The sequence below is a fragment of the Thunnus thynnus genome, chromosome 1, assembly GCF_963924715.1.
Source record: "Thunnus thynnus chromosome 1, fThuThy2.1, whole genome shotgun sequence".
Lineage (NCBI taxonomy): Eukaryota > Metazoa > Chordata > Actinopteri > Scombriformes > Scombridae > Thunnus > Thunnus thynnus.
The window spans coordinates 15,717,473-15,744,361 of NC_089517.1; the positions used below are offsets into that span (position 1 = coordinate 15,717,473).

At 37.0% G+C, this 26,889-nt stretch overlaps 1 protein-coding gene across 1 annotated transcript in view; it reads right to left on the bottom strand.

Moving 5' to 3' along the window:
- gpc6a (glypican 6a) overlaps nucleotides 1-26,889 on the bottom strand; it is a 166,538-nt gene that overhangs the window by 35,915 nt on the left and 103,734 nt on the right. The window contains exons 4-5 of the mRNA XM_067586549.1: nucleotides 25,758-25,923; nucleotides 4,244-4,374 (exon numbers count right to left, since the gene is read on the bottom strand). Of these exons, the coding sequence (XP_067442650.1) occupies nucleotides 4,244-4,374; nucleotides 25,758-25,923 (297 nt within the window). The remainder of the gene's footprint in view (nucleotides 1-4,243; nucleotides 4,375-25,757; nucleotides 25,924-26,889) is intronic.

Below are 26,889 nucleotides of genomic sequence, written 5' to 3' on the forward strand. Positions count from 1 at the left end.
TGGACAAAAATAGTGTTATGATGTTGGATATTACAAGGACTATGCATTTTCTTTTATTACCTACTTGAGAAATTAAAAACTGGAATACATATTACAACAGAACGTGAACCATATACTGTCTGTATATATGTAACACTGTTTGCTTTTTTTATTTGTTTACCTAAAGAGTCCTACAAGTAATATTATTTTTTACAGATATAGGCAAAAGTTAATTCCTTTGATCAGATGGCACAAAAAATAGTGCTATGGATGTTATAGGGACTGTTGTAAATACAAATGTAAATCTCACTGTTCTTATTTCATAAAGAATTAAACTTTTTTTACTCAGATTTTATGCAATGGTTGTGTGTTCTTTATACTATGACAGTTTTCCTAAAATTAGATTAAAAAATCACAATATATGGCCATGCTTACAGTATCGCAATATATCAGAATATAATGAATCGTAACCCATGTATTGTGATACGTATCATTATCAATGAGTGGAAAAGCGACCCCAATTTTACTAGATGGCTAAAACCTGTTGGCTTTGATAGTAAAGCCTTGTGTTGTTGTTGCAACATACAGATGGTGGCTGAGATCACTGTTTAAAAAAATCATGCCAAGTCTAAAAAACACCAGGAGAAAAAGAAATGTCTGGCCCCAATGCAAAGGTAAACAGCACAATGCTTACAGAGAATGTCGGAAAAGGACCAGCTAGACACAGCGGTGAAAATAGCAGAGGTAAAGCTAGCAGGATTTTTAGCAGAGCACAACATCTTAATGAGGGCCTCAGACTATCTGGTGGATGTTATAAAGGACATCTTTAAAGATTCAAAAATGGCAAAGAACATGAGTCTTGGCTGCACAAAGGCAACTGCCATAGCCAGGCATGTTATAGGCGACTGTTACTTTGAGAGGGAGTGTCGCAGAAAGGCTTTATGACGAAATGATGAAGTCATTCACCAACGCAGGCATGCCACTTGAAAATGTAGTGAGACACCTGTGTTAGTGAGGCATGCAAACAGCTTCCTTGCCAGACATTTATGGATATTTAAAAAACAGCGCAGCTCCTCGAATTTCAAGAATGTCGAACCCCACAAAATACTGAAGCCCTCCAAGACATGATCGCTGTCATTGAACGAAGTTGTCAAATGTGTGTCCAGTGGGATGACCTCAAACTTTTTTTTCACTGACCAGTAGCTTGAGGCCAGATTGAACGCTGCTGAGAATATTTTTCATGCATTCAACAACCAGTCTCTCCGGGTGTATTACCACTTTCTGGAGTGGGCTCTGCCAAAGTTTACAGACCTTAATCAATATTTTCAGAGCGAAAAGGTGGTGTTTACTTCACTGAGGAGTGAGATCTCTTGCTGACCTTCATGAATAGGGACTATGTTCTACACATTGCAATGAATCAGATCAATATCACTGATGACTTTAAGCTTACACCACTCAACATAATGTACCTGGGTGTAAAGGTGATGCAGCAGGTCCAGTAATCAAAGATCACACCCGTCACCCTGATGGATTTTCATGTGTGCTGTCAAAATTTTCTTTGGGCTGCCTACGGAGAAATCAGGAAACGCTTCCACTTTGATAATGCCCTCTTGACCCACATTCATGTGCCTCTCTCTTGTTACTCTGACCGATGCCAGGGCACGAGCAGAGCATCCCTCTCTGCTTCCACTCATGCAGCAAGTGTCATGGTTAATTGATATGACAGACACAGACCATCTCCAAGCCATCGGTGACCAGTGGAGGTGGCTGCCTCTCATGACCTTAGGCGAAGACACAAAGACAATGGATGTGGATGAATTCTGGCACCATCTTTCTACTTTTCAGGACTTTGAGGGGAAAAAGGTGTTCAGTGAACTGGGAAAGTTTGACCCCCAATGCACTTGTGTTTCTACATTAAAATGTGTCATGTGAAGATGTTTTGATCAAAGCAAAACCATGAAACCGGCTCATCATAGACACGCTTAATGGGCTCATGCACACATCAGAGTGTGTGAAGAACGTGGGTGGATGTACTACATTTAAGCCATCAAGCACTATGCTGCGCTCCTTGACAGCATCAAATCAGTACTGTAAAAGGACTACCCCATCAACATCTGGCACACTGGCAGAGGATGTAGCAGCCACAGACAGCGACTCAGAGGTGGAGCTTGAACTTTCTCATTAAGCTAAGCCCAGTCATGTATTTAATTGGCCTAGCTGATGGACTGTTTTCTTGCAGATTTTCTTGAACAGGCTTCTAGTTGTGTTGTCTAGTAATTTAATTTTATAATATGTAAGTATATATATTTTTAAATCTAAACAATAGCCTCCTCTCTGCTTCCATTCATGCAGAAAGTGATAGAAAGATAGACCTGTGATAGACACAGCCTCTGAAGACCAGCGGAGGTGGAGGTTATGCTACCTCTCATCATGACAATGAAGACACAAAAACAATGGATGTGTATTTTCTGGCACCATCCCTTTAGGGGAGGAATTGGTGTAGTGAACCTTAAATGTTTACCCTTGATGTATGCTAGGCCTAGGCCCTACTCCTTTTTCTGCATTCAACTGTGCAATGTAGGCTCATCAGACCGATGGAGTTATGGACACATAGAGTAATCTATTTGAAGATTTCACAATGGTAGGCTATGTGAAACTTGAGCTGATGAGGTAAGCATGTTATTTATTTAATTTCCATGTAGATGCTGAACAGGCTACAACAGTTCATGTTCAATGTGGCTAGATTTGTAGGTGGTGTCAAAAAGTTGTTCATTTCAATAAATATGTGTTTTCTGAATATACACATTTAAGCCTATTTGTTCTCTTGGTTATGACTTACGTACGATAATTTTAAAGCCTTTGGTACGACACTTTAACACCTGGCAATGCTGGGCAGACTGGAGCTGCTTTCATGAGAGATGAAGAGTTCAGTGGATATATATGACATTTACTGACATGTGCGGCATCAAACAATAATCTGTTAGACAAAATACAACAAAGTACGTAGCTAGCATAAGCTCTTCAGTGGAGCTACAGTTTTTTAAATTGACATTAATGTTGTTTTAACCGTCCAGTTTATCTGGTGTTGCTGCTTTACTTTACAGTAATGTTAATGTATCTTGATTTGATCTTGTTTGGATAACTTGACTGCTGATGCATTCCCACCATGTGTTGTTTGTCCACAATTACTGTAATTAACACCGTACAAGTTAAAGTTCTTCTTCATGCTCACTCAGACTTTTAAAAAGAAGGGTTTTTACATTTTCAGAGTGAGTGAAGGAATCAGGAGAGAGGAGACAGAAGCAAGGAAGAATTACAGGATAAAATGGTGTTGAAAGAAAAACAGGGAGAAAATAAAGAACTGATTCAAAAGGAAGAAGGTGCAACTGATTCAAACTTAAAAGAAAAAGTTTAAGGAGGAAAGAGAAACATGTGAAGCAGCCCAGGCATCAGGTGATGGAGAATTCAAAGCAGGAGGCAGAAAAAACTGGTAAGGTCTAACCTACACTTGTATCTAGATGAATTACTGCTCTGTAAATATTTTAAAAGAACAATCTGTTCCTAAAGGACATCTCAACAAACAAAACACAAGATTAAAACCTGCTATAAAAGGACATACAGATCTTTTAATACAGATCTTTTAATAACTGTTGTCTTGATTTGGCTTTAAGTTTGAGCAAATTAATTCCACATAAGTCAGTTTTGTTATTTTGTTATATTACAAACATTGATCTATATTAAGGACCAAATAGAAGGTCTGAAAATTGAGATTTGCTTTTAAGATAGAGACCGATTGGTCCATCTATCATCCATAAGCCTGGCGTTTATTTATGTGTTGTAAATAAATATTGTTAATACTTATTTATCTAATTTATGTGAATTCATTTCATTTCAGCTCAGTGTAGAGAAATACACTGATACGGACTACCACCTTAATGCGCGTGTCCATGACGACACTGTCAACACCACTTATCCGTATCCGTGACAATCTTAGACGAAACACTGCTGTTCCTGTGTTCAATGAGTCATTTCATTGTATTTCCATTTTAATATACAGTATAGCTTTCACCCACATCATGAGAATTCAGATGAATAAAAAATGGTTGCTATAATTTGAAATAACTAAGCCTAAATTGGTTTGTTTATGTTTTAATTTTAAATGTATATTACTTTTAGAAAAAAAAACAATGTCATCTAACATCTAATACAATCAGTTCACATCATAGCATAGTGCTGTGAACAAAACTAATTCAGAATACATTACCTTGGCTGACACTTGCATGCTGTTGTCCTGCATGGTCATGATAGCCTCTGAGATCTTGATGTCTATTGGCTCTATAAGTGCTTCGATGTTGAAGGGTCCCTCCAGTCTGTCTGCCACCAGCAACATAGCATCTGTCATAACACAGAGGACACATGTCAGCTCAGAGATATTAAACACACACACAACTTTACAAATTTTACTTCTGTTTATGCACATATGGCAATATGTTCACATCATGCTTGAGCATTAGCAATACTCAGTACAAAACCCTCAGGGTGCTGTGCTCTATCATGTGTCAGTGACATGGGTCCAACTTAGAATACAAAGAGAGGTGCCTTCTCCAAATGTGGTGACTGCCCGTGATTACAAAACATAAAAGGAACATGCCAGGTCCTTCATCTCAAACACACAGACTCACACAGTGTTAGAAAGAGACAGGGAGATAGAGGAACTCTGGTGTCTCTAAGAGGATGTGTCAAACTGAAGTGTAAACTAAATTTCAAAGTGCTAAGCTTACAAATAACTTATACATAAAACAAATCATTGATTTGCATAAATGCACATCACTCCAGTTAAGAAAGCGAATGACAAGACCTCTGATTTATTAATCTGCATTGCATTAGTATTTCTGTAAACTGCGAAAGTACATAAATAAATGTATCATGCTAGTAATTACTTTTTAATTACATCTCAGACATTCAGTACTTAACTTAATTCTTTCTGTCAACCATGACTTCCATAAGACACCAAAAGCATGCAAATCCTCTTTACCATTACCGTATGAATCACTTAAAAATATGCTGGCACGAGATGAAATCAGGTTCATGCTGTATTTGCTGTTTCCTTGTTGATTTTCTCAAAACAACAATTTTCACAAAATTACTCTATGTGCAGTCTTTGTGCTAAAAAAAAAAAAAACAGGAAAAAAGGCCATGACCTTATTATCATGGCATGAATCAATACCTAAAACAGACTACCCATCCCACTGCCACTTTTCATTTTCATTAAAACAATGTGATATTAATATGTTCATACAGAGGAATGGTACTATTGATCGTGTCAGACAGGGAGATGTTGGCGGTGAAAATAATGTGTTTGTAATTTTCATTAGACTCTGTGTTGTCTCTCAAACAAGTAATTAATAGTCCACCAGGTCTTGTTCGAGGTGATAGCACTGGTTAAGTGGGAGGGCAGAAAGCGGTGATATCAGGACGACTCTCTGTGCATTGATATTGCTGGTATGCAGTGGACCAATCAGTAAAAGCCTATTCACCCTTGTGGGGGCTGCTCCCTACAAAAGAGCAGCAGCTCCTCATCCACTGAGCCTTTAGCAACAGTAGAATGGCAGTGTAAATCAAATGTGATCATAACCAGAACTTTGATATAGATACAGAGTGATCATTGGCCTCCAGTGGGGCTCTGTATGCTTAGGGGGAAAAGCATGACGACTGCACATACTGCTGTGACACAGGCTCAAAAACACATCTTCCACCATTCAAACTTTTGCAAAGTAACTGCATCTAATATAAACTGGCAAAAAACTATTTATGAAATAAGTTAAATTGTCTCTTGTTGTCTTCATCACTGTTAGTGTATAACTGTTTCAGCACTGTTCACAATTCAATTTCTAAACATCACCAGTGAGGTGCAAGAAAATTTAGGACTTACGGAGCACTACTGATAAACAGATCTAACATTGCTTATCATCTATTTGCAGATCATATCCAATTCCACTTCTCATTCAAACCTAGTGAGGCTTTTAGGTTATCTAGGCTCTTTGACTATCTTAACGCTATTAGGGACTGGACCGCAGAAAATTCTCTACAGCTCAAAGCTGATAAGATGGAGGTTCTGGTTTTTGCCCCAGAAAAGGGTAAGGTTTCCCCCATGATTATGCAAAGTATTGGGCCTCTTTCCTCTGCTGCCCACTCCAAACTGAGTAATTTAGAGGTAATATTTGATCAATCCTCGTTGTTTGACCCCCATGTCAAGCAGCTAATCAGATCTTGTTTTTTCCACTTAATTCAGATCTGTAGTGTCAACTGCCTAACTAGAGATGATAATACATGCCTTTATCTCATCTCACAGTCTGCCCTTGATCATCTGCAGACTATCCAGAGTGCTGCCATAAGATTATTCACTAGGTCAAACAAACAATCTAATATTACCCCTATACTGTATTTAAAACTCTTCACTGGCTCCCTGTTGTGTTAGGATCCTGTTCAAATCCTCATTCTTACTTACAGAGCATTGCATGGTCAGGCTCTTGCATATGTGGCTGAGCTACTACACCCTTACTCACCAGCTCGCTCTCTTAGGTCAAATGTGCTAAACTTGCTGTCTGTCCCACGCACCTGCCTTAAGACCCGTGGTGATTAACCTTTTGAGGCCTTTTGTGGCACCTAAACTATGGAATGCTCTGCCTGCACCTTTATGGTCTGCTGATTCTGTGGATTCATTTAAAAAGCAGCTAAAGACACACCTGTTTAGACAGGTGTTCGGGTAACCAGTAAACACTGTATCAGCATTATATGTTTTTCATTGTGTATTTGTATTGGGTGGTCACTTCATCTGCTATGTTTTCTCTCTTTTCGTATGCCTTGTAAAGCACTTTGTGACTTATATCTATGATGAGCGCTATACAAATAAAATGTACTTACTTACTTACTTACTTACTGAGCAAAAAACAACAAGCCCTCTTAGATAAATGACGAAAGATCATTTGTCAATGCCTTCCATAATGCCTAAATGACTGAAAACAAAATGACTGACTGGGGAAAAAAAAGTGACAGCATTTTCTTTTCTTTTACCCCTGTTATTCAGATTATGTTTAGGCAACTGAAATGGCCTGGTTATGCTTAAAAAATGTCATTATTTTTAAAGGAAACCAATACTGACTGACTGTTAGTAGGAAATTAGACACAAACTCTAATCTACCTTCTCAAAGTTGCAGACTTAATGACTGCTGTACAATACTTTGAGAGTCTGTTTTAACTTTGTGTAGTGGAACCTGGTGTGGAAACTTTAACTTTTTAAGTGAGAAAAGCTTAGAGGCCTTGTGAAATTGACAAATATGATCATTGGGGTAAGTCAGGTGTAGCTCTCAGAATTACAGTGTAACAGTGGGCACTGAGGAAAACCAATACCACTCAAGAATGCCTTGACCAGCCCTTGCCGAATGAGTTTGAGCTCCTGCCCTCCAGCCTGCATTTCAGAGTACCTGTCATGAGACCCAAGGAACATAAAGTCTCCCTCCTCTCAGCAGCTATTGACAGGGCCGGATATTAAGCTCACTCGTTTGACTGAAGGGCGTGATTTAGAGGACAGGTGAGTACAGAAGAGAGAGCCCTAGCTTGTTTGCAGAGAGGTGAATTAAAAGCATAAAGATTAATACTCCAACCTTGTATTGCTAATTAATATTGAATTCAGCTGTAATAATTATCAGAGTACCCTGTCTCATCCTACCAGTACTGTGCAGATATGACCAAACCTCATCAGAGAAGAGATATGTATATAGTACAGTATGTTTAAATATTTGGGCAATTTTTAAAAAAAAAAAAGAGTTTAATTGCACAGTTTGCTGTGATTAATCATGGTTAATCACTTACTTTATTCTTAATATTGAAGCTTGTAATAATGGATATTAAAATATGAAATCATGGGAATTAATGTAGAATCAACACCAAGGAAGTAAATTCAAATACTATTGTTTAATAGCAACTTTTTCACTTTGAACACAGATTCTCTCCTGTGAACTATAGATTTCCAAAGAAACCATCAAGACCATTGACTGTCAGTTTGAAAGGCATATTTTTTTATATGCACAAACAGAAATAATAACAAAACCCAGGCCTATATGTTAAAGTACCAGTTGAATTTCAAAACCATCAAGGCCATTAAAATTAGATATCATCTTAGAAGGCAATAATTTCTTCACTACTATAAATCATAATTAACAACAATAAATGTGTTCCATGTTCAAGTGCCAGTTGAATTTCAAAACTATCAAGGCCATTAAAATTAGATATCATCTTAGAAGGCAATAATTTCTTCACTACTATAAATCATAATTAACAACAATAAATGTGTTCCATGTTCAAGTGCTAGTTGAATTTCCATAACGTCCACAATAGTCCATGCAAATATGAAAAAAGAACAAGAAAAGATTCTGATTCACACATAGAAGACACAGAGACAGAGAGAGAGAGTTCAAAGGAACCCTTTTTCCCTCACCAAACTTTAGCCTAACTTTTGAGTGTTATTTAGCCTGACAAGCTATCATGACATGGTTGGTATCAATGGATGCCTTAGGGCGTGTAGTTTCACACAATACCAGTGTCTTCACTAACTTTAAAACTGAGCCTGCCGTAGCCTCTGAAAGACATTAATGCATTAATCACATTCATTTTTGTAATGCGTTAAATATTTCAAATTAATTCAAAAATTAACATTCATTTTGAGAGCACTATTAAAGACCTATCTATAGTATTTTTAATGTACTTACAGTAAACACAGACACTTTTGCCAACAAAATTAGCAAATATCTGATGAAATCAACAACTGATTTGGCTAAAATCTCGTGGACAAACCTTTGGCACATAATCAACTGATGAGATTTTGGTGTTGACTTTAATCTGGGATTATACCAGATCAAATGATTATTTTCTTTGAGACAGAACCATTATTGTTGGTGAAAAAGTCAGACATCTTGTACTTCTGTGTGTTATGTATTAAGACAGCATTAATATGTTACTTTTTCAGTGGATCAAACACAGAAGACTAATGATAATCAAACATCAACTGGGTGACAGTTTACAAGTTCAGGCAACAACTTGTCCAACAAGGCTCATGAAATTGACCAAAAGTAAAGTCAATTTCTTTTACATACTCACTCTATAGACTCCTGACTAAATTGTAAATAGGACTGTAAATATTAACTATTATAAAAAGCTGCACATTTCTGGTACTTGATGGATGTTGCTTTTTGTAATATTTCTATTGTATCATTTTATATTCCAGTTGTGTGCTAATGTTCTATACATGTATTTTATACCTTGCTATATATTTTTCTGCCAAAAATAACTAATTAGGTTCAACTGTTTCATCTTGTCTCATAATCAGTATGTTGCTCTTGATCTGGTATTGTGTCTAATTTCATCTGCATACTCTGATAGCATAAATGGAAAAGCCAAGGTTAAGAGAGCCAGTTTCCAGCATTGTGAGACTGGTTAGTCAGGGTTGCCAAAGTCAGGTTCAGTCCAAATTATTCCAGGACAGCTGCCAAAGTTGAATTCCATTTATGACTCAGGCCTCATGATCCAACTATGGTAAACCTGTTTTTGAACGGTTGTCAGGAACAGAATTGAATATGCGTCAAACTATCCACAAATGTGTGCAGCTTACTCTAATCCAAACTCAGACACTACAGGTCTGAGTTTTGACCAAACATGGAGAAGTGATGCATCGTATCATTGTGTTCTGGGGTTATAAAGTTAAGTGGATCTAATAGGATGTTATGATTAAAGCACAAAATTTCACATCACATCCTTACATCACTCTTAAGAATGGTGTATCCTGTGATTAACAGTATAATCTCTTTTTATCTTCTCTTAAAAAAGAAAAAAACACATAATGTGAATTTATTTTGTCTTCTTGCAGACAAACATGTTCATGTATTGTAAGTCAGGCATGTGCATTTACAGTGCACTGAGTGAACAGAGCAGCAGATAGACTCCCCTCTTCTGTCTTTTAGTGGCTGCGCCTTTGAAGAGCACTCTTGTTTGTTTACTCTGGAGTCTCAAATTGGGCGTGATGCTTGGTTAGATTTCCATCAGGAGCTGGCTGGAGGTCATTGCAGGGGGCCAACCCGAGTCCTGTGAAGTCTTCAGCTGCCTATGTTTAGCAGAGTACTGCTCTCTAATGCCGTGGCTGAAAAAAGCCTCAGTGGAATTCAGTGAGAGTAGAGGGGATATTGGCAGCGATTCTGTTACTCATTCCATAAAAGACTCAAAGACCTAAGTGATATCCTCAGCTGAGTTCTGACAACCTATTTTTCATATAGTTTAATGAATATTTGATGGATTGTGAGGATGCGTCAGCCATATGAACTGCTATGAGGAAGGGTCACTTCTACATGCTTAAATAACTTCTGAAATTATGTCACATGCAGGAACACTTTTAAAAATGATGGGTTGTTGATGAAAAGTGTCTTAAAAATTAATCTTTTCTCACCATTAATCATTACTACATGAGAGCAAAGAAGAGCGCATATTGTAGTGCACAGTTTCTTTTTCAGTTTTGCACAATATTGACCTTGTAGCTGATACCACTTTATGTAAAATGATCCAAACTATAGAAATAGTTTTAAAAAGTGTTTCTGTCTGTCTGTCATTTTAATACTGTAGGTTTCACAAGATTTACATAAAAAATGTTTATAGTACTTGTGGCACTGCCAACTTGCTGACTTCAAAATTCCTTTTAATACAATGTACACTGGGGAAATTTACTGTATAAAACCAGACAATTAGGGATTATGGATCTGGTGTATGTATCTTCTTTTGCCACTTTGCCACAGATTTTTTCAAATTTTGAGCCCTTGAACCCTTTCAACAATATTCTTTTGACAAGGATCATGGATTTGACCATCCTCTGACTATTTTTATGAATGCATTTAATTCAGTTCAACTCAATACAACTTGTATTTATCCCTGTAGCAGTAGAGTTTTCTTGTGTTTACATTCAGTTATACTCACCAAAACTCATTGTGCGTATCCTTAAGGTCTACCAAATGTGTCAAATTCATTTCCCTCCTTATAAAGCCTTCACAAAGCTGATTTTTCTTTTAAGTTTGAATCCTGCAATGTTTGTTTGTCTTCTTCTCCCCTGTTTTTGTTGTTACATTAACACCACCTGTAAATCAGTGGAATAGTGTGAAGCCATTGGCAGGAATGTATGTATCATATATCACCTGCGTGTATGCGTCTTCGTGCACGTTCACAAGACAAACAAAACAGGGACCCATTCATTTAAAAAAAGAAGCTCCACAGTGCTACCAGAGGTCAGAAACTCCTTTGGGTGCATTAAGGTGCAAGATTTTTGTTTCTAATATAACTGGATGTTTATTGCCAGATTTGTTTTTCTTTTTTGCTTCAGGCTACATGCTCAGTTATTTTGTAATGAAAAACTGTTTTTTTGTTCCCCCTCACCTAGAGGGATTTGGAAAGACTCCAACAAACTACCGGCAGAGTCCCTCAGGGGACAGCAATCATTCATGTGTGAATCTGTGACAAATCAACAACTTTTATGTGAAGACGTCAAGAGACAAATAAAAGGTATTTCCAATTATCCAAAGCATTTTTTTTACCCTCTGATTTTTAATTTCATGGCTGTTTTATTAAGTTTCACAGGTATTTCTGCCACAAGTGTCTCAACTCAGTGGCAAATCAAATTGAGTCCATTTACTTTTGGTCACTGTGTAGTCAATACAATTTTGACATGATTAGTGGCACTGGAGCAATAAATAGACCCACTATAAGATCAATTTCTGTCACACACTACAAGATTCATCCTGAGCAGGTAACTATAAATTCATTTATAACACATGTGCTCTCTGGTTTCTTTTCCAGAGCAGAGAAACTACATAGTCTAGAATAGACAAGAATAACACTGACAAAACATGTGTCAGTAACCTCTTTCACTTTATTTATAATTTTACTGACACTGTTTTATTTCCTTGAGATATGTTTTAAAAAAAAAAAAAGTTGTTTAAGCAAATTAGCAGGATCAAGTAGCTGAAATCTGAGATTTACGTAATGCGAAAAAACATCTTTGTGAGCGGGAGTTGTCAGTAGTGATTTCTCTTCTTGTTCGCTGACCATCAATAGGATCTCTCTCAGATTGCAGAGGTACAAAATCTTGGACTATTTCACACCATATAAACCAGACAGGCACCAAGTTAAATAAAACACTTGAGAAAAAAATCTTACTGGGCTCTGCATGGCTGCTCTGGAGTCAATAGAGGACCAGAGTGTCAAGTCTTGTGCAAATTCAGTTCAGAGTTCAGAAATGGACCAGCCAGGCTTACACTGTGTTAAAAAATCATCTAGTGTGAGTCTTTAGGATTTACAGGCATATCACTCTCACAATGATGGAAACTGGCAGATCTACTGTTGTATATGTTCTGCCATTCTCTTGAAATAAATCTCAATTTTCAATGTGAATTAGAGCAATGATTCTCTTTTAAATACATATTGTATCAATTTTTAAATTTGCTGTATAATTTGTGATGCACTCAAACTTTAATGAGCATCAGCAACAGTTTTTTATGACAGCAATTACCCTTCCAGTGTTGATATGAATTAATTGAGGGATGATTCTAATGTATTGGAAATGATGAACATAATACAAAAAGAATTGTCACCCGGTGCCCACAAATAAAAGTCTGCCCAGTGATTCAGAGTTGCTGTGATGAAAATGGAAAGAATAACTTTTACCATCTGCCAATGCAAACTAGTGCAAATGTCAGCATACAAACACTATGCATCCAACAATAGAAGTTGATGACACCCTGCATAAATCACCTGAGACAGATGATTATTCCATTGCCAATGGTGTTGTTTTGTCTACATGCTGGAAATTACACTCATCATGACAAATGCTATACAGAGACAGTGCATGAACTAGATCAGTTTCTCTAAACTCTTTCTGTGCAGAAATATCATGAAGACATTGGAATCAGTGCATTGAAGATAAAATGTAATTCTTCATTGTTTTACTTAGAGTATATGATAGCACAAAAATGGAAAAGAAAGTTTAAAAGACTGTCATCTTTATCAACAAATCCACTTAGGTAACATTATTTCCCTTCAACATGTGTTTTTTGTGCAAACACAGGTTGATATATTATGTCTCCTAGCCATAGATTCTATCTAAAAACTATGAGCAGTACTTTAGAAACAATCAATTATACTGGATGACATAGTGCACATGGCCAGTGTAGTTTATTCCGACACAACTGAACCAACTCTGCGACGGCCTTTTTGATCTTGTAGCTCCATGTCAGAGAGACGTCGCTGTGAGACTCCACATGCTTGGGGACACAGCTTCTTGTTTACATGCTTTGTGAGTTTGACAAGCTGAGAGGAAAACTAAACTGGTTTTGTTCAGCGAAGGAATAATGTGTCACCTAAATACAACAGAAGGGCTCTTTGATGTGTTGTCTATCGCTGATGTCTTGGGGTTTTTTTTGCTTTCACAGAAGATAATTGCTACCCAGTAGCACCTGCAAAGGCTTCATGGATGGGAGTGTGCCTCTTGGAGATTATTATATCAGTTCACAATACAATATGTGCACTAGAACTGAAAAGAAAGATAGGAGAAATGTGAAAAAAATATTACTGTTTTAACTTTTTTAAAAATTCTTTGTGCATTTACTGTTTGAGTTGAGCACTATTACAGTTTCAGATTTCCTGTTTTCAGCACAACCATGACTCTACATTTAGTACCACTGACAGATACAGGTTTGATTTTTGACTTTAACTCCATGCTTCGTTGCACATTTAAAAAAGAACCAACTAATGGAATGAAGACTGAATATTGATTGGTGACTGATTGGCGATCGAGTTCATTTGTGTTAGGCTTACAATGAACTGGTGACTGGTGACTTGCCTGCTGTGTCTCAGTGTCTCCCCCTAATATATGTTGTTAAAGGCTAACTTGTCTCCCCCAAAAACATAAAAACCATGAAATGACCAACACCAGTGATTCAAAGTCAGTGAATTTTACATGAAGTCAATGATTTCAAGTAGAGGAAAGCAATACCTGGATTACTGAAACTGCAAACGCCTTAATTGGTTTATTGTACTTGCATTAAGGTTGTAATCACATAAGTAAGCACACTATCACTTGATTAACAGACAGTGGTGCTGTTTTCTGTGAAATATGAAAAGAGAAGTTATTAGAGATTTATGTGCAACCGCATATAAGAAAATAAAAACTGCATCTGTGAACACTTTTTTGGAGACTATCCCTTTATACAGCCTGTTGACTTTTACTTCTTGGTGATACAGACCAGGTAGTACAGGCCATCAAACAGTTAAATGTTGGGAAAAGCTCCGGTCCTGATGGCCTGCCCGCTGAGTTTTATCAGTTGTATATTGATGAAGTCATAAACCTGCTCACTTCCATGTATAATGAAGGTCTCCACAGTGGCTGTATGGGGGACTCTTTTTATGAAGGTGTTCTTTGCTTATTGTATAAAAAAGTTGATGAATCTGATATAGATAATTATAGACATCTTACCATCATGAATACTGACTATAAAATAGTTCCTAAGATTTCCTAAAAGGAAATTATAAAGAACAAGCATGTACAATTAAAGATTGGGTAATGTGGAACAACCTTACAATTTTAAGAGAATTTCTATTTTTTTTTTTTTTGTTGTGACAGTAAAAGGGCTCTATGTTACAAGAAACCTACTGTTAACATGTATTGCTAAATATTCCGTTTTCCTATTAGCCTGAAGAGTTAAACATATTCTTTCAGACAAGAACATAGTAACAACGTCAGGATAAGAGATAGACTGATAACTTGGTTTGGCCGATCAATCAGTGCCGATAGGACGTTTTAAAACAATCAGAATGGACAGAACTTGGCTCCGATAGTTTCTGATGGCTGTGCAGCCTCCACTGGTCGTGCAGGGATGTACATCACCATTTTGTATGGAGGCTCCATACACACAAAGTCAAGGTAATCAAGGTTTTCGCTACCATTATAAGACTCAGGTGCAGCGCAAAAGTATTTTTTCACAGCGCCTAAGCCAAATAAACAGAAAAAACTATGCTGAGAGTTCTCTACTGCGTTTTGTTGTCATTTACGGTCATGCTGCTTCTCTGTCCTCTCCTCTGCTCTCTGTGTTTCACACACACACACACACACACGCACACACACACATACAAATTTTACTTGTGTTTACACATGCATGTAATATGTTCACATCATCCTTGAGCATTAGCACTACTCGATACAAATGTGCTCTATCATGAGTCAATGACATGGGTCCAACTTAAAATACAAAGAGAGGTGCCTTCTCCAAATGTGGTGACTGCCTGTGATTACAAAACATAAAAGGAACATGCCAGGTCCTTCATCTCAAACATGCAGACACACACAGTGTTAGAAAGAGACAGGGAGATAGAGGAACTCTGTCTCTAAGAGGATGTGTCAAACTGAAGTAGAAATGAAATTTCAAAGTGCTAAGCTTACAAATAACTTATACATAAAACAAATCATTGATTTGCATAAATGCACATCACTCCAGTTAAGAAAGTGAATGACGGGACCTCTGATTTATTAATCTACTGTAGTTGCATTAGTATTTCTGTAAACTGTGAAAGTACATTAATAAATGTATCATGCTAGTAATTACTTTTTAATTACATCTCAGACATTCAGGACTCAACTTAATTCTTTCTGTCAACCATGACTTCCATAAGACACCAAAAGCACGCAAATCCTCTTCACCATTACCATATGAATCACTTAAAAATATGCTGGCACGAGATGAAATCAGGTTCATGCTGTATTTGCTGTTTCCTTGATGATTTTCAACTTTCACAAAATTATTCTATGTGCAGTCTCTGTGCTAAAAAAACGGAAAAAAACACCATGACCTTCTTATCATGACATGAATCAATACCTAAAACAGATTATCACCTGTTCAACAAGCTAAAATGAAAACTGTCTTTATGCAGCCTACCTCTCTAGGTTAGTTTGCCACATATCTTGGCAAATTCTTGTTAACATAGCTACTGGCTGAGACAAACCAGCCCCCTCGCCTATCAGCAGTACCTGCAGCAGTGAATCACAGCAGTAGCAAAGGGAGGAGCACAGAGGACGGAAGGAATGACTGATACTGACTGATGTCTGTGTTCTTCTTTGTTTATATGCTTCACTCAATATTGTGATGTCAGAAATATTATTAGATTAATCTCCAGTGAGATATTATTCAGTTTATATAGTGACTTTGCTGTTGTAAACATTACTGTTGCTCCTCTGGAAACATTATTTAGTTATATTTAAAACATAAAATCGATTCTAATCCTGTTCTGAATAATTTTGATAATGATCATTTAAAGAAACACAGTTCTTTAATAATGAAAAAGAACCAGTAGGAGTATTGATAGATAAGAGTATAGATAAGATAGAGATAAAATCCTAAGATACACATCCCAACAGCTGGTTAGTGGCTTCGCCCTGACATTGAGAGGACGAGCAGGTTTTAAGTTTTTATTACTTGACTTACTCTTATTACTTTACTTAGACGTTCAGTTCAACAGTTATCCAGTTTCTAATAAAGTAAAAGACTGTTCATTTCTGACAGTGTCAAATTTTTTCACAGGGGGTGGGGATGAGGGGGAGTGATACTGACCGATTAATTGGCTATCGGCTTTTTCCTGCTCCAAACTATAGTTATTATATCGGCCTTTAAAAATCCACTATCAGTCAACCTCTAGTCTGGATATTGATTTTAATCCCTTTATTAGTATGTAAACATGCTGAATGACGAACATTCATGCATCCATTTCCCAGTTCTCATTGTTGTAGGACTGTCTTAGAAACGAGAGGCCAGACTCACAATACATTTAAATAAAAAAAAAAACAAACAAACTTTGGTCTAATTAGGCTTTGTGTCAGATACCTCAGAGGGACTGGAATATATAGGTGTGGTGTGGCTTGCTTTGCTGTAAGCGTACAGTTACAGTAAGTGTCTTTTTAATATACCTTTAGCTGGTCAGAAAATGTTTTTGGAATGGTCATATAGTTGAAATGTGCTGGTAAACTAACTTTTTTTTGCACCTGTATATACTTTAGTGCATGCAGGATTTAGGGTTCAATCCATTGTTCATGTCATCTGTATTATGAGCATGTGTATTTAATGTAGAACTGCAACGATTTGTTGATAAATCAATTAGTCAATTGACAGAAAATTCATCAGCAACTAATTTAATGACCAAATAATCATTTTTCAAGCAAAAATGGTAAACATTTGCTGGTTCCAGGCTCTCAAATTTGACTTTGTTGCTTTTCGTGGTCTCCCACTACTGTTATAGTAGTAATAACTTAATAACTTGGTTATTAAATGTAAATTTAATATTCTGGGGGGTGTGGACTGTTAGTCGGACATTTGGACTTCAGGATGTTGTGATGGGTGTTTTCAGCATTTTCTGATGTTTTATTGACCAAATGATTAATTGATTAATTGTGAAAATAACTGGCAAATTAATTGTTAATAAAATAATCATTTGTTGAAGCCCTAATTTAATGAGATTTTAGAAACTAGAAAATATAAACTAGCTGCAACAAATAAAAATAGCTGAAATGCTACAATTTTCAGTGAACATATGTGTAAAGTTGAACATTTAAAAATAATCGTAAACTTTCAATGGCAGATTATTTTGAATCAATCCATCCCCTAAGAGTGCTCTACAGAGACTAACTGTGATAAAGCCATGGATTAATATTTGTCCCAAAAGTCCACCAAGCTCTCTGACCTTTCTTTGAAGGGCTCAGTGGATGAACACATAAAGGCACACAGACATGACATAACAGATTACAAACACATTATGTCTTTGTAAGTGTGTTCTACAGTTCTATGATGCAATTGTGTTTTATTTTAAGAGCTACAACAGCTTGCAGATGTTTCATATTTTATGTCATTTTATGTCATAAAAAGAATTTATGAGGGAGGAAATCATCTTGCATTTGTCAACCATTTTCAAATCAGGTTTGATACAAGACACAACCTGCACACTTCGCTATTGTTACAATTGAATTTTTAGCTCATTGGAAAAGGTTCATGTTGAAGAAGCTCACTGGAAACAAACCTCACCCTTTCACTCTCACTCAGAGCACTCCCGTCTAAAAACACAAATGCTGCCAAAAGCACTCTGCTACAAAGACGTCAGAGTCAGTTTCCTGTAATACTTTTTCCACTTTGCAGCTGCAAAGAGGTGAATCAATTGCAAAAGACTCTCTAACTTGCCAACATTTTTGTCTGCCTTTGGGAAGTCTCCACAGGCATTCTCTCGAGTACTTACAGCTGGATTGTAGCTCAATACCTGAACACATATTTCTTGATAGGGTGTTTTTTTCTGTTTAACTGAAGTCTCATGTCTGTTGTTCCTCACATTTGAACACTCTTGTCTTTTAACATTAACGCTTCTCTCTACTTCTACCACTGAAGGACACTACGGCGTCTGCTGGTTAACTGTTTATTTTCCAGTGTATGTAGTGTTTTTTTTTCCAGGGCGTAGGATTGGTTTTAACTTTGGCAGGGACATATTTGGTCAGACAGCCAATATATACACAGTTGCCCATGTGTGCATTTACTCACTTATCTCTTTTTCTCAAATGTGCACATATACAATACACACTATTTACTTTACTCCATATCTATCTGGTTATACAACTTGCCTAAAACAGGATATGTGATATTTTCTCTGATTTTACTAAGATATTTGATATATAATTGTACTGATATCTGAGACTACAAATTATTATTTAAATGTGAAATATGTGAACTTTAGATGATACATTTCCATAATAAATGTTACAAGCAAATAAGAGAAAAATAACCAAAAAATAATGTGCTACTGTGTTTGAGCCAACTGCCTGCTGATACCAGAGCTCACCTGAGCTCCTGCAGCTGCAACTGCCTGTCAAGCGGCTGCTTCTAAGATTCTCCTGATAAAATGATGAGTGGCATTCACAAACAAGCTAATCAATTGGACAAGCTGTGGGTAATTGATCTTATAAATAATATCCATATTATAACGATCCATTCAATAATAACTTCCTGATCCAGTGATAAAAAAGGGAAGGGGGCTGATGGCCTTAGTGTAATAGACATTAGTTCTACACACGTTTCTGTCAAAGATGTTTGGATTGATAACAGATCATTTTTATTAGCTTAGCTATTACTGACACCTGATGTCCTCCATCTTTTGCTTTTTGGGGGACATTTTTCGCCTACCATCACAATAATCTATTTAGTTGAAGTTAAAATGAAATGTTAAAATGTTTATGCTTGATATTCAGAAATATCAACTATCTGATGGTAGTTATATGTATATGTATGTATATATATATATATATATATACAGCAATGAAATTATTTTTAGTTCCATTAGGTTTGAATTATTTTAACTACATACCAACTGCTTCAAATTCACCACAGTTCATTGATCACACAGACACTGCTGTCAATGTGCAGTAAAACTTGAAGGTTATCCCTTAATCTCTTGCTTTCACTCTCCATTAAACTAGCCTGCATGTTACAGTAAACACACACTCTAAAGAGACCTTACCTGGCTCTGCCCTGTAACTTGTAGTTTTTACGTTTCGATTTTTGTACAAACACAGAACAAGATATAATGCTTAAGAGATGCTGGAAACTGGATATTTCCCCTCTTTGGACAGAACCTGCTGGCTGTTTTCCTCTGCTTCTAGTCTTTATGCCAAACTAAAATAATCGCCTACTGGCTGTAGCTTCATATTTAACTGACAAATGTGAGTGGTATCAATCTTCTCATCAGATTTTTCAATAAAGGGATTGCTACAAATTTTTATTTAGTCTTTTAAGGTATATGCAAATTCAAAAAAAATGTTTAATTGTGTAAAACAATGTGTTCATCGGTGCTTAACAATACAAATAACATATTTTCCAGAATTATAATAAAGAAGATAAAATCTAACAGGAATAGCATTAAGTGTGGTTGTGTGTGAAGGCAATACAATTATAATGAAATATAGCCACAAGCATCCATCAGCTGTGGTATTATGAAAATGATATGTTAGTTGTTAAAATGTGGCGGTGTAAGTAGTCTTGCCAAATATACAGAAAAAGCAGCATTTTGCAGATTGTGCACAGCCAGAAGCAATTAGAAAGAAAAAATACTGGTTTCTGGGTTACACTAAGGATATAGAGATCACTTCTCTAAGGCTAACTGAGTCATCCAGTCTTCAGCTCTCTGACAGGCAAGAACCCACCAGCTAGCTTGTTTGTTCCTGTCATGTCTGTTACCGAGATCATCAGGCTTCGTACTCAATCAGTGCCTGTGTCTGTGTATGTGTGTCTGTTAAAACCTCTTAGGCTTAACTTAAAGATGCAGTATTTCATGTCATATTTGAGTCAGTTGAAGTATGTGGAAGTTAGGTGACAGGAGTCTTTACAGTGTGAAAGGTAACACATTTCCTACAGGACCAAGCAAAGAGGACATCTTGTAGGCTACTCTGTGCAGTAAAGCCGAGCGCGAGCTTAGTTTCCGCAAAGCTATCTATATCATTTAAAGTAAAGCGCTGGCAGGGTGTTTGTCTTCATAATTTCGCAGACACCACAGAAAGTCCTTCTTGGAGGACAGAAAAAAAAATACTGGCTTGGATTCTTATGAAGTAGGGGGTTGTGGTGAGGTCTAGTTACACCGGGACACAATCCATGCAATTAAAAAGAAATGAGCAAATAAAATCAATAAGGATCGCTTACACTGTGGTGTCAAAGGACTCAACAGAGGGCAACACAAGCCTATATCTTAATTAGGAGAAATAATGTGTACACAGGCACAGGCAAGTCCACGCAATAAGGGACGATAATGGTGTGTACAAAGGACTTCTCATTTCAAGCTGGAAGGAGTTCATTACTTTTCCTGTAAATCCATTAAGTTATTATATTAAACTGATGACACTTGTCTGTCAAAAGCGGTGTTGTTGAGGGGTAAGCCTGAAAAAGTAGTGCGTGAATAACTGCATGAGTTCCTCTCTCTCTCTCTCTCTCTCTCTCTCTCTCTCTCTCTCTAAGGGTATTTTAATAAGGTGCTGACAAGAAAAATGATAATGATGTGTCTGTCATGATGCAGAGCTGGCTAAATTTGTCATGATGGCAGGTGACTGATGGTCTGGTATCTTCCATTGGCCAAACCATGAATTCTTCCCCTAAACATTCGAACACACACACACACACACACACACACACACACACACACACACACACACACATACACACACACACACATCGGATGCCTAAAATCACAGGTACAAGCAGGTAAATCACATCCTTCTGTGGGTTTAGGGTCATGGCTAATTGACAGCATGTCTTCTATTTGCAGCCTGGAAGACATGAAGTCATCATGATAACCTGTGCAGACTGGAAACAACTGTATTACACTGACTGGAACTTTGAAATGTATGACACGGATGGCTGTAATCGTTTTTCTTTCTTCTGAATAGGGATACTGCAGTGTATGTAGGCCACATCAAAGTATTCATCAAGGTCATGATTGCCTCAGTGTTACAGATTGCATGAATAAACATGGCAGTGGCATATTCTGTTCTGCTCTCCCCACAGTAATCCTTAAATGTGTATATTAAAACCATCAGTTTGTTAAATCGCGTAGAATTTACTTTCAGTCAGTCAAGCTCGTAAGTCTTCTCGATTTGTATTACAACGTGTCTCATAAATACTTCTGGTACTGTGCTGTTAATGTTCTGTGTTAAGTGACATTTTAATGGCTTTGTACAGTTGTTAATCTAACCCCCTTTTTGTTTTTAAATGCACTTCATTTTCAAATGTTGACTTCATTGCCTTGACATGCTTTCAACTAAAATCATGTTTTGTTGTTATCATATCTGTTCATTTTCATCTTCATCCTCTATTCTATTTCCTACAGAAATGTTGCAAAAAAGCCACTATGTTATATGGAAAGGGAATATAAAATATTCTAACATATGCTTTTATCTACTGTTTTTACAAACAAGAAAAATAAAAATGTTTCAAGTATTTATAAAGACTTCACACAAGTGTTGTATGTATTATAGAAGAAGCACAGAATAATTAAATCTTTATCTGATTATATGGATACGTACAAGTATATAATTGCTTAAATATCTCAGTTTGTTTTGGATGGGCAAAAAAATGGCATTATTTTTGAGATTACAGTGATTTCAATGCCTCATTATGCACATTTACCTTGTAATTTATTGACTTTTCTGTGAAAATGAAAGAAGAAGCCTGTATGATCTGTTACTATGGACCCACAAGACATTAGTACATTAGTACATTTAGTTTTGGCTTAAAACAGAAGATCTACTCAACTGTTGCAACTTGAGTTCCTTGTTTCACACTTTCAGCAGAGGCAAAAGACATAATGTCTTCTACTGTATTTCATCAGATGAAATACATATTCTTTATGGCAAAATGATGACATACATTCCTTGATCTTCATTTTTCCAACAAAAAAATCCGCCGTGTGATGTGACTTTCATGTGTTGATGTGATGTGAATCAGTTTTTTTTGTTTGTTGTCAGTGAGAGAGAGAGAGAGAGAGAGAGAGAGAGAGAGAGAGAGAGGGAGAGAGAGAGAGAATAAAGCACGCTCCATTTATTATTTCACTTTGGCCGAATACTGTTGTCTTACAATATGTCAGCAGAAGTTGATGTCACCGTGTGTTTTGTGTTTTGGGAATGAGGGAACATGCAGAGAACATTTCTATAAATGTATGAGAGGAAGCAGGAAAAAGTTCATACAGTCCTGTAGTTGCTCCATGTTGTGATCATTGACAACTGGCTTTTTAGATTTCACTGTAACAGTATTTTGCAGTACACCGCAGTGTTATGCAGCCATTTAGCTGATTATTTAGGCTGCATTTGTATTATAATTTGTATTTGCATTACTCTATTTTGTTTAAAGGACATACAAACAATATGTTTTCACTGGTCTGTTCAAATCTAAAGTTTATTACAGCCTGGCTAGTCTAAAATATTTTTCATTTCATAAAGCTGTTTCAATAAGGTTTACGAATATTAAGACATTATTTTTAGCCATATTTCTCAGGTCTACTATTTTTCTGTATTGAGCTGGAAATGAGTCATGGACTAATATGCACACGCACCGTTGGCCTGGACGGGCTTCACGCTTGTTCTGTTTGAAATGCTTACCTCATCTGACACAATCATTAGCTCGCAATTCAACTCAAATTGACAAAAAACGTTAAAGAAAAATGTTCCATTTAGTTTAATGAAAAAATGCTTGTCGGTGTCCATTTTCTGTCTTCCTCACTGGAATCACAACTCATATTTCCATATAATAAACAATGTCATAAAATGTACAACCTGCTGAGTTTTATACAACAGACCTTTTTCACAGCAGCCATTTTGTCATAGCAGGAAAAACACAGGTCTAACTGATGACATTAATAATGGCACCGTTCAATGAAAGTGCCCTATTCAGCCATGCCAGTGAGTCCGCTTGCACAGTGGCAGGGACCTGGAATTGGCTCATCTACACTGAATGCAGCCAGCATTCATGTTATTAATTACACCTGTGCATTTTTCTAGTAGGCTATGACATGCAGGTGTTGTATTCAGTGTTGTCTGTAGGCCTGATGTTGCTACGCTAGAAATTTCTACCTATTTGTCTTGTGTGTTTACCAGAGTTAGTCCAGTTTAACCTGCAAGTGTTTTCTGCAGGGATTCTTGACAAATGGAAATGAGTGGAAAGTGTCAAATGGGCCAGACAGTGTCATTTGTCAAGACAACAAAAAGAACAGTGTCAGAATGTCGTGGTGAAAATAGTGAGCCAAAGAAGGTTTTAAAAATGCTAGATATGTAGATTTGAAAATCAGTTGATTCCACTGAATCTTACTGAACAGCAAATAACTGACATTAAAAATGTTGAGTATTTAATTTTTGTGCAGGGTTGTGTTTTTCTTGATTTACAGTATTTTACTTACATGTGAAATTATATTTACAATATGTTAAATATGATGCATTCTCCGTTTCATTCAGTGTTTATTATCTACAACAGATGCTGCAATAGACTTCTCAATTTTGATTTGTTCCACTACTGTAAAAATGAAATAAACTCAAGTTTGTACATCGTAGAGAGATCATTCCATAAATGTACTAGATTCAGCTGGATTTAGAAAGATTATAGACAATTTTCAAAACTCATGTCTCTTTTCTTTCATTCTGCGGATGTTTGAAACTAAATAAAAAGCCTTGAATCTCCCTCTGTTGTCTTACCAATCAATGGTATCAATAGTGACATTTAAGCATGAACAAGTCCACAGGTAAATGTCATTGAGTGTTCTTATAAAATTGGAGGCTATGCCTCTAATCTAATCCTCTCTAACAAGTGATGATGTGAAGGGATGACAATGACAGACTGTGTACAGGCTCAATCCATACATTTCTATAATGCAGAGATGTGCTCCAGTGGTGAGAACTGACCCTTGATACATTTAGAAGTTTTCTCTGAAAGGCAAATCAATATTTCTTGCAAGCTGCATAGTAAGCAAATCGAAGTTCTTTAGCAACAGATAATGAATACAAAATGTCAGCAGACATCAAAAAATGAGTCTTTCATGGTGAAAATAAACATCCCCTGGGTTCTAAATGTCTAATTATAATACCTTCAACAACAAATGTTTTTCCATGGCAAAAAAACCCAATGTCTGCACGAAAACTTGTTCAAAATTAAAAATCCACATTTTCTACACCTCAAGGGTGTTTTTGTCTAACCAGATTCATCATTCTGTTGCAACAACAGCTTTTTCCATTACTGTCAAGCCGAACGTCCCTTTGCGGCAATAGATGTGCCTCCTCACAACTGAACAAGACACTAACTTTTTAACACATGTCATAAAGCTGTGAGACATCTCATTCAGTGCATAGGGGCCCGCGTTGATCTGAGACTTCAGACGTGCCATCGGAGAGAATGAGCGGTACGTCATCTGATGGTTTCTCGAACGACAGGCCTGTCACACAACAGCCAAAAGCTTAGAAGTGCAGTTCGTTTGACACACAGTCTTCAGGGATGTCACAAGGAAAAAAAAAAAAAAAAAAAAAAAAGACGTTGCCCCATTTAAAAAAATCAGTTAGAGTGGGTGGGTGAGTTGGGGGTTGGAAATGGGGTACATAACAAATAAAGCATTGGCCTACAAAAGATCCAGAGGGAACACTCTATGTGCCTCCTTGGTGTCCATTTAACAGGAGGGCTTACAGCAGCCAGCTACTTACAGCCTAACTGAAGTGCTATATTACTCACCGAGCTCAGCTGGAAACACTATAGAAAATGTGTTTGCCTAGGATCTGCTCTCCTTTATCAATCCCAAACAGCAGGGACCAGAGCTTTAAGCACTATGCCAGGGTTCCAGCAATATCAAAAAACATTTCAGACACAAAAAAAGAGGGAATGGTTGCACAAATAAGATTTCAGTTTTGTCTCTGTAAATCCTTTAGAGCGGAATCTAACACAACACATCCTACTGAATTCCCACAGAGACTATTCAAAGACACTGCCTTGGAAAAGTAACATGCAGACTTAGAAGTACAAGCTCAAGTATGCACAAAGACAGACAGATAGACAGCCACACACACAAAGATTACTGAGAGAAGATGAGAAACGGGTGCAAGGGCACTTGATTTGAATAAGAATTTATTTATTTATTTATTTTTTTCTTACCAATGAAGAGGTTCCATTCAGCATCCAGGTCTGCCTGGTTCGCCAGACAGCCCCTCATAACGTTGTGACAGTAGTTGTGACAGGGTTTCAGCCCAGGCATGCCGCGACAGTATGGACAGTACAGCATTTTGGTCAAGGCTCTGACACATGCTGGAACTACATTCACCTGCAGAGCAAAGAGAGATTCTTCAGTTACGTAAAGTATTTTTGAGCCTAAAATGGAGTGATACAGTCATGTTATCCCCACAAGTGACATTTTCATATTTTACAAAACATCATGAAGTTTCCACAGAAACTACTGCATAACACAGGCAGCAAAGATAAAAGAATCAATACTGAGGACTGCAATTCCCAATCGAAACTTGTGGGGGGAAAAGTCAGACACTTTTCAAGTTCTGACGAACATCCCCACACTACATCACATCTTTTGAAGGCCTGAGATGGGAAAACCCAGCAGATAAAACTGTATGACAAGATGAGATTTACAACTCTGTCCATCTCAATTCTTTGTGAAGGCTGTGCCTTTTGTTGTTGGGCCATGTCATTGTACAGGCTTGAGTGAAGGCGACAGGATTCTCACATCTGCTTCCCTTCAGAGGTGGGGATGCGGCGCGAAGAGTACATCTGATAATTGGCCTGTCAGCCTCTGTATTCATGCTTGACTTTAGATTTTGTCCAACGCACACTCTGGAGACTGCTGTGTGTGCGTGTGTGCGTGTATGTGTGTGTGGGGAAGGTTGGCAGATCGATCAGTGGTATTCATAAGATGGACCCTACAACTGGAGACCACCTTCTATATTTAAAGGGTTCAGCTTGACAGAGAGACCAAACTAAGATCACAGAATTTTTTTTTTTTTTGAGGGACAGTTGAATAACTGAATTTAACTAGTGTCGTGTTGGAAATGGTGCGATCAGTGCTAATTTAATTTTGCCAGATGCACACGTCCGTGGTGAAAAGTGAAGATGAAGTCAATACAGAAGGATGTAAATAAAATTAATTTATTGAGATTAGTTAAGTATAAGCAGTAAATTAATGATTATATTACCAACACAAAAAAGAGAGAGATGGAGAGAGAGCAGTGTGGTATCAATCATCTGTATCATTTTGTTCAGCAGTGATATGTTTCATTAT